Here is a 15,669-nt window from a genome sequence, read left to right as displayed (position 1 = left end):
CAAAGAAACACAAAAAATTGATAAACGGGACCTCCTCAAAATAAAAACTTTTCGACTTCAAAGGAGTTTGTCAAGAATGTGAAGAGGCAGGCTGCTCAATGGGAGAATATATTTGGGAACCATTTATCTGATAAGAGCCTAATATCCAGCATATATAAACAAATCTTACATCTTGAAAATAAAAAGACAAACAATTTATTTAAAAAATGGCAAGAGACTTGAACAGACACTTTTCCAAAAAGAAAAATAAATGTCTAAAAAGCATATGAAAAGATGATCAACATCACTGGCTATTAGGGAAATACAAATCGAAACTACAAATGTTGGAGAGGATGTGGAGGAAAGAGAATACTCATCCACTCCTGGTGGGAAAGTAGAATGGTGCGGTCATTACGCAGGACAGTTTGATGGTTGCTCAGGAAGCTAACTAGAATTGCCATATGATCCACTGCTGGGTATACCTATGAGAACTGAAAGCAGAGCCATGAAGAGATATATGCACACCAAAGCTCATAGTGGCATTATTTACTATTGCTAAAAGCTGGAAGCAACACACATGTCCATCAACAGATGAGTGGATATGCAAAATGTGGTTATATACATATAACGGACTATTACTGAGCTGTAACAAGGAATGAAGTATTGAAACATGGGGCCACATGGATGAATCTTGAAGAACTTATGTTGAAGGAAGTAAGGCAGTCACTGAAGGCCAAATATTACATGACCTCACTGATATGACCTATGCAAATTAAGCACAATCAAGAGCTAGAGTCTGGAAGATAGGTTTATAGGAGAGAGAAAGAGTGTGGTGAGCTGACGTTCAATATGGGAAAAACCTATGATAAGGTGAAAGGGGGTGGTGTGGCTATGAATGGGGGTGATAGTGGTACAGGGATGTGAGTGGGGTCGATGGTGGTGGAGTGTGAGGGTGATCAGGGTGGGGGTCTGGGTTGGACTACCCATGGAACTGGCACAAGGAATAGGCGAACTCTGGGAATTTGTATGTCTGTGGTTAAAACTACAATGGTGGGAGTGTTCTTCAGCAAATAAGGCAGGGGAGGGCTACTGGTGCAGGGCTTCAGGGGTGAGGGGCTATGTGGGATAGGGTGCAACTGAGGCATGCTTCTATGGAATATGAAAATCTTCATCTTGCCAAAGGTGTTATCTTAGTGGTGGAGACCCACACAATAAAAAAGAAAATATTAAACTCCAGTCCTGGGGAGTCCTGTCATGTTTTCCGGTAGAAGGGCAAAAATCTCTAGAGAACATAGGCAGTGCCTAATGAAAGAAAACAGACCAATGTTAAGCCCTTAATATTAATGTATGTAACTATGAACATTTTTCTTTAAAAACTGAAACTTAGTGGTTACCATAGGTTCTGAGGGGAGAGGGAGGGAAGAAAGGAGAGCTGCCCCACGTGAAAAAGGTGCAGCTTGCGCAGGAGTGACACCACACACAAGGAGAGCTGACGCAAGATGATGCAACAAAAAAGAGATGCAATTACCCAGTGCCACCAGATAATGCAAGCAGACGCAGAAGAACACACAGCAAATAGACACAGAGAGCAGACAAAGGGAGAGAAGGGGAGAGAAATAAATAAAATAAATCTTAAAAAAAAAAAAAGAAAAGCAGAGTGGGCATCACCATCCCCAAATCCTCAAGATTGAGGAATGAACAAACAAAAAGGGAATGCAACTATGGACCAAAGAAAGTAGATTTACTATTATTCCAGTAATGGAAGAACTTGTGAAATTGATATATAATGACCACCAGAGGTTCTGAGGGGAGGAAGAGGGAAGAATAGGTGTAACATGGGATATTGTGGGGACACTGGCTTTGTTCTGCATGATACTGAAAAGACTGATATAGCCACTATACATTTTGTCAAAACCAATAAAATTGTGTGGTGCACAGTGTAAACCATAATGTAAACTAGAGTTCATAGTTAACTGCAATGTTTCAATATTTATCAATTTTAACAAATGTACCACACTAATTAAAGGTGTTATTAATAGGGGAAAATGTGAGAGATGGAAGGGGCAATTCCCATATGTATGTATGTGTGTGTGTGTGTGTGTATATATATATACGTGTGTGTGTGTCTATTTTATTTTAAGCACAACAGGAGGAAAATATCTCTTAGGAAAGAATCCTCTATCTCAATTCAGCCAGGACTGCTCTCTAAAATCAGCAGTTAAACTGGCAAAAAAGACTACTCCTCTGGAAATACCTCTAGGATAAAAAGCTTAATTGGCCCAAGGAGCAATTGCATTTTTAGTGCAGTGGTGAAGAAACTGAGGAGAAGTCGGTCAGCTTTCCATAAGGGCCTAAGAAAAGCCTTGCGTAACTCTAGTGAAAAGGTCAATCAAAGCAGTGGCAGAACAGAAGGAAGACTCCTTTGCCCTCCCCTCAGGGGATGGGGGTATTCCTAGGGAAATCCCCAGGGGTAGCTGGTTTTAACAAACAGAAACCTGGGATGAAAAGGCCCAGGAGAGGGGGTCCTTACTGCTGAACTGAGACCAAACATTTAAAGCATAGCTTTCTAAATAGACATTCCTTGCTAAAAACACCTATTAACCAAAAGTACCCAGGTAACTTTTTCTCCAACTTTTATGCATATAAAAATATAGCCAATATTTTCTCTAGGCTCTTGTCTAAGCTATGAGAAATGAATTTCAAGAGCAAGCTGGTTATGAGACTAAGTAATGTATTCAGGTAGGGAGGGAAGAGAAATGGGAGAACCTAACAGATCATGGGTCCCAGGCAGTGAGGAAAGGGCTGAAAAGTGACAAAGGGGCCAATTCACAGACTCCAGTTCCCCATTAGAGATTATAAATGCCCAGGCCAGCCTGCGCGCTCATCATGGTGGGGGTGGGGTGGGAGGCAAGAGCAGGGGTCAAAAGGCAGGAGAGGTAAAAGGACAAGAGCGGGGACCCCCTATATTTTTCATGTAACTTTTCTGTCATCTAAAATTTATTTTAAAATAAAGTTTACAAAAAGACATGAACAGAGAGTTCACAGAAAATGAAATGCAAATGGCCAATGAACATTTTAAAGATGTTCATCTTCACTCATCAAAAGAGAATCGCAAATTAAAACTATCTATCTATCTATCTATCTATCTATCTTAGATATAAAAAGACAGTACAGAAAGAAAAGATCACTAACAATATAGAGAAGTATTTGTCAAACACGAGCTTACAAGTAATTAGTATCCAGGATATATAAAAGAAACACCAAACTTTAGGACAAATTTCCTAAAAGAAACATGGGTAAAAAACATGAAAAGGAATTTCAAAGATGAAACATTGGTAGTGAAGTAACCTAATTAGTAATCAGAGATATATACATTTAAACTATGTTGCGGTGTCAGATTGCCAACAATGAAAGAAGACTCAACGGTTCATAAGAAAATGCAACTAAAGCTCTTGTACCTTGCTGGTCAGAGTTCAGACTAGCATGAATACTTTGGAAACAATTTTGAATTACATAGAAGAGATGCATATTGTATCAACTAACAAATCCACTACTAGAAATAAATCCTAGAGGAATTTCTTAAACACATATGCTAGGAGAAATTTCAAGAATAGCCAAAATAGCATTGTTTACCATACCAAAATATTCAGAACAACCTAAATAACCACTGCTGAAAATACATAAAATACAAGAGAATTCTGTATTGCAGTAAAAATTAATGAAACAGAGCAAATGTGACTCAAACGGTTGAGCACCATAAGGGAGGTCTTAGGTTCAGTTTCTGGTGCTCCTGAAAAAAACAAGAAAACAAACAACAAGCAAAACAAACTGAAAAAACAACTCAGGGGAGCTGATGTGGCTGAGGGGAGGGGAGAGGAGGGAATAAAGAAAATTAAAAAAAAGAAAAGAAAGAAACATATTAGAGCCAAAGTATCAAAGTAGATGTACTCAAAATATAATACTGGGTGAAAAACAAAAGGAAGTTGCATAAAAATATAAAGTTTGTCTCAATTTGTAGAAAATTCAAAATCAAGCAATGTAAAATCTATATATGAAAAAAATCACAATAGACAAATTCAGGATAATACCTCTAGGGGGCAGGATAGGAAATATAATTGAGGAAATCTTCAAAGGATAATGAATTCTTTCTTAAGCTACATAGTAAGTAAAAGAATATCTATTTAATTATTATTCATTAAATTGCATGAATATATTATATCCTCATGTATATTTTATGAAAAATAAAAGTAATTTCAAAGACTCACTTTCATTTATTTGTATATTCTAAGATAGCTTTGAAATATATATTTCCTGGCAAGAATCTTAAAAGAAAAACATTTAAAATTTAATGAATTTCCATTTAAATGCTAAAGAATTTTCAAAGAATAAAATTCGCTTATACAGTCATAATGACAGATTTTCTTAGTAGATACTTGCTTACCTTTTAAAGAACACTCTCCTCCTTCTTCCACCAGAATCTGGAAGAAAGCCAAAATTTTAACAATTTCAAAGGGTACATAATATCTGTTTATATCTTCCCTACATCAGCATTCTTATTCATAATTCAGAAAGGCTATTTTAAAACCATACCAATTCATTTTGTAGTACTCTTCCTTTACATTACTTTAAATTGACAAAGATTACTTAAATCCATGATGAACAATAAAAAGAAATAATTGGTTTAAAAACAGCAGGCAAGAGAATACACACTGGTGATAAATTAATTACTGACAAAAAGGAAAGGTTTATGGTAATCATAGTAAATGCAACTGAAAAAAAGACGAAGATTGTTAAGGCAATTTAGGAACTTAATTCTGTCACTCCTTTTCTAATTTCTTAAGTTGGATATCAGCTCATTTACTTTCAGTTTTTAAAAAAAATGAAAGTTCTTAGAATTATAAATTTTCTGTAGAGCAAACTGCTGGTTTTGCTTTTCATTACTTTCTATATAATTCGTAATTTACTTTTTATTTCCTTTCTTTTTCTTTCCTTTCATTTTTAAACCCAGAGTATTTCTGAATTTTGAGCAGGTTAAACATCTTTTATTTGTTGACTTCTAATTTTACTGAACTGTAATGAAATAATGTATCTATAAATCTATATCTTGCCACATTTCTTAAAATTTCCTTTATGGTTTACTACATGACTGATATTTCTAAGTACCATGGACATACAGAAAACACATATCTCCGTTGTTAGAACAGAGTTTTAGACACAGGTAGATAGCATAAACTAGAAACAGTCTAGCTTTCTGCCAAACCTGTTACCTTTTTTACATAACTACATAAAGCATAGTCTGCCTTCTCTCAACCCCACCAGTCTTCATTTAAAAAGTCTTGTTGATTTAACAACATTCATGACTCAAACTTGCATTAAAAAAGCTACAGGTTGAGACAGGTAACGGATCCCAAAGTGGGCATGCACCACAGCACCTCCAGGACAGCAGCATTCACAATGCCCAACTAGGAGGATTTTATCACTGTGTGAACCAGTAACTTAGTATCTTAGTCTTCTTTTTTTCAAGTGGGTATTTTTATTGCATTTATATTGCCCTTGTTCCACTAATATGTCTTCTTTATGTACATCTTTAGTTTCTTTTTATTTTCAACCTCTGTAATTTTGTTCTACATATATTTCTTATAAAATAGATAATTGAAAGTCACCTCCTTCATATTTAATATATTATATGAAAACTAGGTTTTATTCCACACTTTTTATGTTTACATAGAAGTTTTATATTTATGTAGAAGTACTATTTCATTTTCTTCCACCTTCATCAGGTTTCAAAATATGACATTCCCACTAATTTGAATTCTGAAGCTCTTTCATGTATCTCCATTTCTCTAGTAATAAGTTTCCCAATTTTAACAATCATATTTAAACCTTATTAAACATCTCCATCAAATTAAATAATTATAGTCTTCCCCCATGACCAAGTTCTCTCCTATCCCATCAGAACAAAAGGATCTTGAGAATACCACTATTTGCCCACTCCTTACACACCATCTACCATCCCAGAGATTTTTATTTTTGCATTTTCTACTGTGCTAACATACATAACAAAATTTGCAATTAATTAATTTTACAATGTTGGGTTACCATCACCAACTTCCCTTGCTAAAACTTTTTCATCACCCAAAACAGAAACTCTTTATCCATTAAGCAATAATTCCCCATTCCCCCTCCTCCAAACCTCCGGTAATCTCTAACCTTCTTTCTGTCTCTATCAATTTGCTTAATCTAGATATTTCATATAAATGAAATCATATAATATTTGTTCTTTTGTGCCTGGTTTATTTCACTCAACATGATGTCTTCAAGCTTTATCCATGTTGCTGCATGTATCAGGATGTCATTCTTTTTAATAGCTAAATAATATTCCATTGTATGTACGTACCACAGTTTGTTTATCAATACATTCCTCCATTGATGGACACCTGAGTTGTTTCCATCTTTTGGCTATTGTGAACAATGTTGGTAAAAACATGTACAAACAGCTGCTTGAATCTCTGCTTTCTAATGTTTGGGATATACACTTAAGAGAGGAATTACTGAGAGATACAGTAACTCTGTCTAACATTTTAAGGAACCACTGAACTTTTCCACAGCTGCTGCATCTTTACATAATACATTCCCACCAACAATGCATGATGGTTCCTATTTCTCCATATCCTTACCAAGGCATATTTTCAAATTAAAAAGTTTTTTTCTCTTAAAATAATTTCAAACTTAAAAGTTAGTTGCAAAAATAATACAAATCCCATTCAGAGTACTCCAACATATCCCTACTCTCCCGAATATTCAGATCCACCAATTTTAACATTTTGATACCTTTGTCATATCACTTAATCTATCACCTATCCATCTACTTTCTGAATATTAGAGAATAGGATGCACACACCATAATCCTTGAAGACATACTACTTCCATGAACATTTTCTACAAACAATAACATTGTCTTGATCCTATTCTTGGGGGAACAGGTTTCAGTCTTTCACCACTGAGTATCATGTTAACTGTAGGTATTTATACATGCTGTTTATCATTGTGAGGAAATTTCCTTCCATTCTTTTTTTTTCTGAATGTTTTTATAAAGAAGGGATGCTGGATTTTGTCTTTATCTGGATTTTGTGTGATTCTGGCCTCATAGAATGTGTTAGGAATAACACCCTTCACTTCAATTATTTGGAAGAGTTTGGAAAGAACTGGTGTTAATTATTTAAAATTTTGATAGAATTCAACAGGGAGGTCATCTGGTGCTGTGATTTTCTTTGTTAGGAGGCTTTTGATTACTGATCAATCCTTGTTACAGGTCTGTTAAGAGTCACTATTTAGTTTTCTTCCTTTTTATTTAAGAAAGCACATTTTAAATAACTGTACTATTAACTATAGACCATGGTTTAACTTAGGATTCACTGTTTGTATAGTATAGTTACATGGATTTAAAAAAATTTTTTATTCCATTACCATATATACAACCTAACATTTCCCATTTTAACCACATTCAGATAAATACTTATATTTCAGTGCTATTAATTATGTTCACAATGTTGTGCTATCCTCATCACCACCTACTACCAAAACATTTCCATCCTTCCACATAGCAACTCTGCACATTTTAAGCCTTAACTCCTTATTTCCTATCTTTACCTCTGGTAATCTAATTCTGTATTCTGACTCTGTGAGTTTGCTTATTCTAATTATTCACTATCAGTGAGCTCATACAATATTTGTCCCTTTCTGTCTGGTTTATTTCACTTAACATGATGTACGTCACTTCTGCTAATATTTCATTAGTGAGATACAGCCCCATGGCCACAGCTAGATAGATAGAATATTAGGAAATGTGTTCCCTGGCTAGGTAGTCAGCTCTAATCTATAAAAGAAGGTGCATGAATTTTGGCGGACAGTTACATTTTTCTGCCATCCTCACCCATATTTTCTCTCTTGGTGCATGCATGGTATTACCCCATCAATTCATAAATCCAGGTCTTTCCTCTTCCTCAACTAATCACTAGTCACAAAGTACTATCACATCTAGAGCTCCTACATCTTTGTGATAACCCTCCCATCCTTACTGTCACTGCCCAAATTTAAGCCCTCATTATTTCTTCCTATATCTTGAGACTTGATGCTTCTCAAAACGCACCTCCTTGTTGCTGGAGTCAACCTTTTAACACTCTGATGTCATCATAGTCCCTTGGTAAAATTTCTTCAGTGACTCTCTTGTGGTAGGAAACTGAAGTATCAAAGTCATTTTTGAGCTCGTATTTTGTATTGTCCTGACTTATTTCCTGATAGTCCCTCACCCATTATAATTTTGCTATAATATTAGCAATAATAATAACAATGAAATAAGGTACTTGCAGTTTCTAAAACAAGCTATATTCTCTCACATATTACTTTCTAGCTATCCTGGCTGCTCCTTCTGCCCGGCCTGTCCATACAGTAAACTTATCAATCAATATTCAGCTCAAAAGTTATCTCCTCTACAACATCTTCCCTGACTATCCATGAAACTTAGAAGTGACTTTTACTTGGCTCCCACTGCATTTTCACAAAACAAAAGTGGAGCAATTTATTTTAATGTATTAGATTTTTTTCTGTTTCTGTCTAGCTACTAGATATTAGACTATAGCTTCTTTAAGACAGGTTCTATGTCTTTACAGTTGACACTCAATAAGTATCTACTAAATACATTCATAATATGTACTACATGAATATATACTGAAGGAAAAAAGAGAATGAACTGAGTATAGGTAAGTTAAAACATGTGTTTGGGAAAGCAGATGTGGCTCAACTGATAAAGCATACATCTACCATATGGAGGGTCCAGGGTTTGATCCCCAGGGCCTCCTGACCCGTGTGGTGAGCTGGCCCATGCTCAGTGCTGCTACTGTGCTGAAGCAGTGCCGTGCCATGCAGGGTCTTCCCGGCATACAGGTCCCCCATGTGCAAGGAGTGTGCCCTGCAAGCAGAGCCGCCCCACATGAAAAAATGCAGCCTGCCCAGGAGTGGCGCTGCACACACGGAGAGCTGACGCAGCAAGATGACACAACAAAAAGATGCAGTTTTCCAGTACCACAGGATAATGCAAGAGGTTGCAGAAGCACACACAGCAAATAGACACAGCAGACAGTGGGGGAGAGGAATAAATAAAACCTCTAAAAAAACCCAAAAACCATGAGTTTAAGTCCTGGTTTGAATGTGTGACCTTGAACAAGTTATTTAATCTCTCTGAATATCAGGCTCTTTTACTTCGAAGACCTTAAACAATCAAATGGTTTTGCATATTAGAGATAAAATAAATAAAAGGTCCTACTACAAGGTTTGGATTGCTGTAACAGCATACAGCCTTATTAAGAGCAGGAGTTACAACATTACATAACAAATGTTTATAGATGTTTCAATATTTTTAATATATATTCATGTGTACCTGTAGCAAATTGAAACTGAATGCATCCTTATTTTGGAGTAAATTTTAAAATACTTCTAGAAAGTATTTATATGCATCTACATTGGTTTGTCTCACAATAAAGCACATCATAGTTTCTAAAAAGGTATTATTTTTATTTCTAAATCTAAGCTATAATTTCTCCAGAGTAAAAAAAATTTAAGGAAAGCAAAAGAGCTAGGCTAAAAAACAATTTTTAAATAAAAGTTAAGTTTAAATCAAAGTAAATGGTAATGCTAAAATATGCATGATAATACAAACGTATTTAATTGGAAAGATAATGAAAGAGTGTGCTTTACCTCTCCAACTCCAAAGTCTCTTGACTGCTTAGAAAGCAATTCTTCCAAAGAGTTATTATTATCTCTAAGGGTTATAAACAAGACAGCATTAAAGTTTGCTTTATTCCCTCTGAAAATTATTGCTCTGAATTTTGGTTTACAAACTTGGCTGCAGATCAGAATTAGAATTATATGGGAAGCTTTTTAAAAAACAAAGATTCATAAACTCTATACCAACAATCCACTCTTTGTTATGTGTGGGTCAAATTCAGTATTAAATATTAAAACTCTGTATTAATATTAAAAACACTCCCTCCCTGAAGTGATTTGGATCTACAGCCAGATTTGGAAACTACGTTCTAAATCAATTTAATAAAGCAGATTTTAAAACTCAAAGCTTAACACCCTGATTTTTCACTTATAAGTTTCTGAATATTTGGAGATTTAACAACAAAGAAATTGATTTGTCAATTTCATTAAATAAATTATAAATTTACTTTTTAATTAATTTATATATGCCGATCCCATAAAAATAGAATCTATATTTTGGTTATATGAACAGATATTTTAACTGCTATCATAAGAAAGTACTTCTAGAATGAAAATCAATTCTAGCCCATGATTTTCAATTACCAAGATCTGACTAAACCACAATTATTACCTTGAAAGTTAAGATATTCTAAAAGTACTACCTAAAATAACGTTTTACTTGAGTTACCATTATATATATAGAAGAGCCAGTACGGCAGACCCAAAACTCTGTGGAATAAATAAAAAATAACCCACAATGGATGAGATTAAAAATCATTTTAACTACAGAACACCAGCAGCAAGATGAAGGAGCAAATCTGGTAAGCCTAATTGTTTCAACACGGGAAAAAAATGCCCCAATTACCGGATGAGGAAATGGTAATCCTGAACACAGAGAAAACAGGGAGAGTCTCTCAGAGGAAAATGCTGGCAATAAGAGGGCTCCATCCCTAGAAGATAGCCTGTCTCATAAATGTTGATGCGCTTGTTTACACCATTAGTATCTGAATTCTTCCCTTGTTCTGATTCTGTAGTAACCAAGCCACCTTCCCAGGGAGAGCTCCTTAAAGTTAGAAAACGTGTACATCTTGCCTGGAAGCAGTCTTATACATGTTACCCTTCAATTTCTTACTGTGATCTGATATATACATACACACATACACACACACATACATAAGACACTTTCCACAAATCTAATCAACTCTAAGATTCAGGGAAGAACGTATTTCTAGGATGGCACATATGAGCACAACAATCGCAGCTAGAGTGACAGTACCAAGACTGCAAGTCTGGCGAGTCCTCCTTGAGGTCAGACTCCCCATCCTCAGACAGCAACACACCCGCCTACCTCACCATCAATTCAACTTCCAACATAGAGTATGCTAGAGACTGATTTGCATTCCAAAGATTTACCAAAGAACTTACATATGGTTCACTGGGTATTTCTGGAATTTTTTCAGCGGTATCTTCTTATGATAAAAATTCTCAAATTTTCCTTAAAAAAATAAAAGTATATACTGAACTAACACTGTAGCATAGCTTCTTTCCATTTACTAATTCAAAGCTTATTAGCATGATATGTACAGAGGAAAATCACTGAACTACAATGTACAATGTCATATAATATAAAGTTACTCTATCTCTGATTTCATAATCCTCCAAATACACACCTACACACATACATATAATATGTACATACATATAAAAACTGAAAAAAAACCTACACAGAATATTATGTTTTTCATGTGTAACACCAACCTTTTTTTTCAGAGCTGGCTGGGCAACCATGCTTCTCAAAAGATACACTACACTGGTTTCTTTCATTATTGTTGTACTTTTTCAGACAGTTGTTTGGCTGACACTTTTCAGGATAACTTGTTACATTAGGAGTAGAATTACTAAAAGTCAACTCTGAAACTGAAAAAATATTTCTAATGCATCTGTCAGTGGAATGGTTTTTATCAAAACTAGAGCCTGAATGAATATCTCCCATACTGTCGTAGCCACACTTGTCCAAGGTTTTTTTAAATCTTTGTTGATCTAGATTTAATAAATTGATCATATTTTGACTAATGAAAGAGTCACACTTCTCTGAGAAAGGGCTGGGGATTAGCTGGTTCGCATCTTCATGGCAATTTAAAATCACTTCTTTATTTTCTCCCCAATTATGTTGTACTAACTGATTTTCAGTAGTGAAGCCTGACTCTCTTCTTTCATCCATGCTTCCAAAATCTTCACCCATAATTTTACCAGGTCTTTCAGTAAGGAAATTCTTATTTCCTGGACTTTGAGATAAATAAAAACATATTTAGCAAGAAAAGCATAAAAGGATTGCAATTTAGAAACATTTAAAGTTAAATTCTTATAGAACATATTGAAGAGCTACCAGCATGTACCCAGGATATGACTTTACTTTTTAATTTAAAAATAAATACTATTGCTTTTGGTAGAAACATATCTAATGTGTTTTAAAAGTATAAAAATAGTCTACATTCAGTTTAGTATTCAGTGTGAAAAAGTATTGCCCTCTGAAAAGAGGTGTACAAATAACCTAGATAACCACTATATGGCACTGCTGCTCCATTCACCAGAGAAAGATATTTTGAAGACTGTGCAGAGAAAATTATGTCCAGTGTTAAACATTAAATCAAACAGTGATGAGAACATTATAACAGATATTTCTCAACTTAACAAGGATATGAAAACAACTCTGAAATTCCCAAGGTAAAGCAATATAGTTAGAAATAAATATATAAGTAATAGAAATCCATCTATCTATAAGTAATAAAGTCAGAAGATAAAGTAAATCAGATCAAAAGTTGGGCTAGGTAACTTGAAAGGCCCCTTCCAATCTGGAAATTATAATTCTAGATTAAGTTCAACTTGTATATATGAATCAAAGCTATGATAGGAAATAATAAAAAATCAAGACATTCTTGATTTTGTGGATAGTTACTATCTAAAGATTTATATGGCATTGCTTGGGTTGTTTCAGAGGTTGGAGGTACCAAAGAATATTAAAAGGAAACACATGAAATGCTAAAATTCTGTTTATCTAATTTTATTTTTAAAGTTTTTCATGTTTCATTTTTTGTCAAATATTTAGCTGTATTCCTTGGGATATACGAACTGTTATTTTCCTCTGTGTCCCCATAGATGACAATGCCTGGAAAACAGCAGATCATCTATGGGGATACAGATAAAAGTAACAGTTCCTATATCCCAAGGAATACAGTTTGGTATTAAGAAGAAAGAGATAAATTATTTATCCATGAACGTTGACAGATCATGTGTGGTCCTACATTAAATTTCAATAAGGGCCCTTCTGGTGCTTTGGGAAGAAAATTAATTTATAATATGTAATAATATATACCATTAACACCCAGAGAAATTTCTTATTACTCTAAATGAGAAAATATATGCAAAAGCACTTTAAAAGTTATAAAGCACACTGTATTTGTAAATCATCATCATTTTTTAAAGTACTGTACACACTGCCTCAGGAGAATCAACTGCTGAGAGATTTGGAAAGTAGAAAAATGTGTAATACATAGTCATGGTCCAGAAAAAAATTACAGACAGAGGAAGAAAGAAAAAAGTTAGAAAATTACAAGTGCTATCTTACAGGTAAGAGTTACCACAGTAAATAGAACGAAGAGATTCTTTTGCTTGAGGAAAACCAGCAAGTTGAGTTGGGGAATGAATGTTGAGAAGGATTAGTACTTGTAAAGACAGCAGAGAGAAATGATGCTAAAAAACTAGTCTTATTATCACAAATCAATCCAAATTTTTAATTTCTTATATTTTCCTCTAGATTAATATAAAGTTCATGAAAACTTATAAAGTAAAATAGGGATAAATTCATTATCTAAATAAACTTTTTAGGTGCACTAAACAAATATTTAATGTACACACACCTTGCAGCAGGGAAACAATAGAGGTTACATTTGATTGAAAAGATAATAGGGAAACGGACTTTGGCCCAGTAGTTAGGGCGTCCGTCTACCATATGTGAGGTCCGCGGTTCAAGCCCCGGGCCTCCTTGACCCGTGTGGAGCTGGCCATGCGCAGTGCTGATGCACGCAAGGAGTGCCCTGCCACGCAAGGGTGTCCCCCGCGTGGGGGAGCCCCACGCACAAGGAGTGCACCCATGAGGAAAGCCGCCCAGCGTGAAAAGAAAGAGCAGCCTGCCCAGGAATGGCGCCGCCCACACTTCCCGTGCCGCTGACGACAACAGAAGCGGACAAAGAAACAAGACGCAACAAATAGACACCAAGAAAAGACAACCAGGGTGGGGGGGAAATTAAATAAATAAATAAATCTTTAAAAAAAAAAAAAAAAAAAAAAAGATAATAAATAAAAATGTTTGTTAATAAGTATAATGGATAAGAAATAAAGAAGTAGAGAATGGGGGAAGATGGCAAAATAAGAACACCCAGGAATCAGTCTCCTCCCTCCACAACTATTAAATTGGCAGGAACTGTCTGAATCAACTATTCTGAAGCTCCAGGAGTCTAGTGGAATACTGTACAGCATCCAAAGTAGAGCTGGAGGTGGAGTCTGGTAAATATCCGGGAATGGCACCTTCCCTCAAGGGCTACCATTCCCTGTTTCCCAACCTCGTAACAGGCAGCAGTGGAGACTATAGCCCTGGCTCCTGATGCAGCTTACTGGTGCCAAGGTAAAATATAAAAACCTAGTCCTCCAAACTCCAGGGGTATGTGGACTGATCACTGATCACTACTTTTGATCAAATACTTGATTGCTGGGTGCAGGCTGTGATAAGAAGAATCTTCAAGACAGTACCCCTCCTCAAAATAACAGAAAATAGTTAGAGGGGCTTCAGTAACTGGGCAAGTCTGAATTAACAATATACAGCTTCAAAAGGCATAGGTATACTAATACATGGTGTTAACAACCATCAACAAAGAGGACCAGACTTTGGACATACCAAACAAATATTTTCTTTAAAAAAAGATCCTTAATATGCTCAAGAAGATGAAGGAAAATACTACAGATAAAGAACAAAATAAAATGAGGAAAACAATAAATGAACAATATGGTAATTATTTGAGATTCTCAATAGGAACCAAAGAGAAATGCTGGAGATAAAGAACACAACTGAAATGAAAAATTACCTAGAGAATTTCAGTACCAGATTGGAACTGGCAAAAGAAAGAAAAAGTGATTTTGAAGATAAAACAATTGAAATGATTCAGACTGAGAAGCAGAAAGGAAAAAGAATTTAAAAAGAACAAGTAGACCTAAAAGAAATTGTGGGATACCACAAAGCATACCAATATATCATTATGGGAGTACAGAAAGAGCAGAAACAAAGAAAGGGGAAGAAGGAATATTGAAATAATGGCAGAAAACTTCTCAAATTTAATGATAGATAAAAATATTCAAGAAGACCAAAGAAACCCAAACAGGATAAACTCAAAGACTACAGAGCCCATATACATAGTAATCAAACTGTCTAGTGCCAAGGACAAAGAGAGGATTTTGAAAGCAGCAAGATAAAAGTTATATACAAGGAAAGTCCAATAAGATTAAGTAACAATTTCTCATCAAAATGGAGGGAGAAAAACAGTGAGAGGACAGACAGAAATGGCCTGGGAAAAAGTTCTAGGATGTAGGACACCAGGGGAAGGCTAGACACCGACCAGAAGAGAGAGGAGGCACAGGAGAGGAACTTTGACAATAACACCATAAGTAGACTTCAGCTGTAGCTACCAGCACCTCTCTCCCACCGTCTGAGAAGAAAACTTCGAATATGTGGCCTTGGGCCTGTGGCTACAAACAGTGGGGGACCGAGGGAGGCAGGTCCCCAGGAAACGGGAGAAAGAGGGATGCAGCATAAGGCTGATTCAGCTGGACCCTAAATTTGGCCTGCAGTGTCCCACAAGCCCTTCCATGCCAGCTGGG

The 15,669-nt window shown here is 35.5% G+C and overlaps 1 protein-coding gene across 2 annotated transcripts in view; it reads right to left on the bottom strand.

Moving 5' to 3' along the window:
• REDIC1 (regulator of DNA class I crossover intermediates 1) overlaps nucleotides 1–15,669 on the bottom strand; it is a 55,082-nt gene that overhangs the window by 17,075 nt on the left and 22,338 nt on the right. For both annotated transcript variants that reach the window (XM_058309201.2, XM_058309200.2), the window contains 4 exons: nucleotides 11,500–12,026; nucleotides 11,167–11,236; nucleotides 9,733–9,796; nucleotides 4,421–4,457 (listed from right to left, as the gene is read on the bottom strand). In XM_058309201.2, coding sequence (XP_058165184.1) covers nucleotides 4,421–4,457; nucleotides 9,733–9,796; nucleotides 11,167–11,236; nucleotides 11,500–12,026 — 698 coding nt within the window. The remainder of the gene's footprint in view (nucleotides 1–4,420; nucleotides 4,458–9,732; nucleotides 9,797–11,166; nucleotides 11,237–11,499; nucleotides 12,027–15,669) is intronic.

The sequence above is a fragment of the Dasypus novemcinctus genome, chromosome 12 (assembly GCF_030445035.2).
Source record: "Dasypus novemcinctus isolate mDasNov1 chromosome 12, mDasNov1.1.hap2, whole genome shotgun sequence".
Lineage (NCBI taxonomy): Eukaryota > Metazoa > Chordata > Mammalia > Cingulata > Dasypodidae > Dasypus > Dasypus novemcinctus.
Note: the sequence above shows the minus strand (reverse complement) of the source record. Positions and strands in the feature narration are given on the sequence as shown.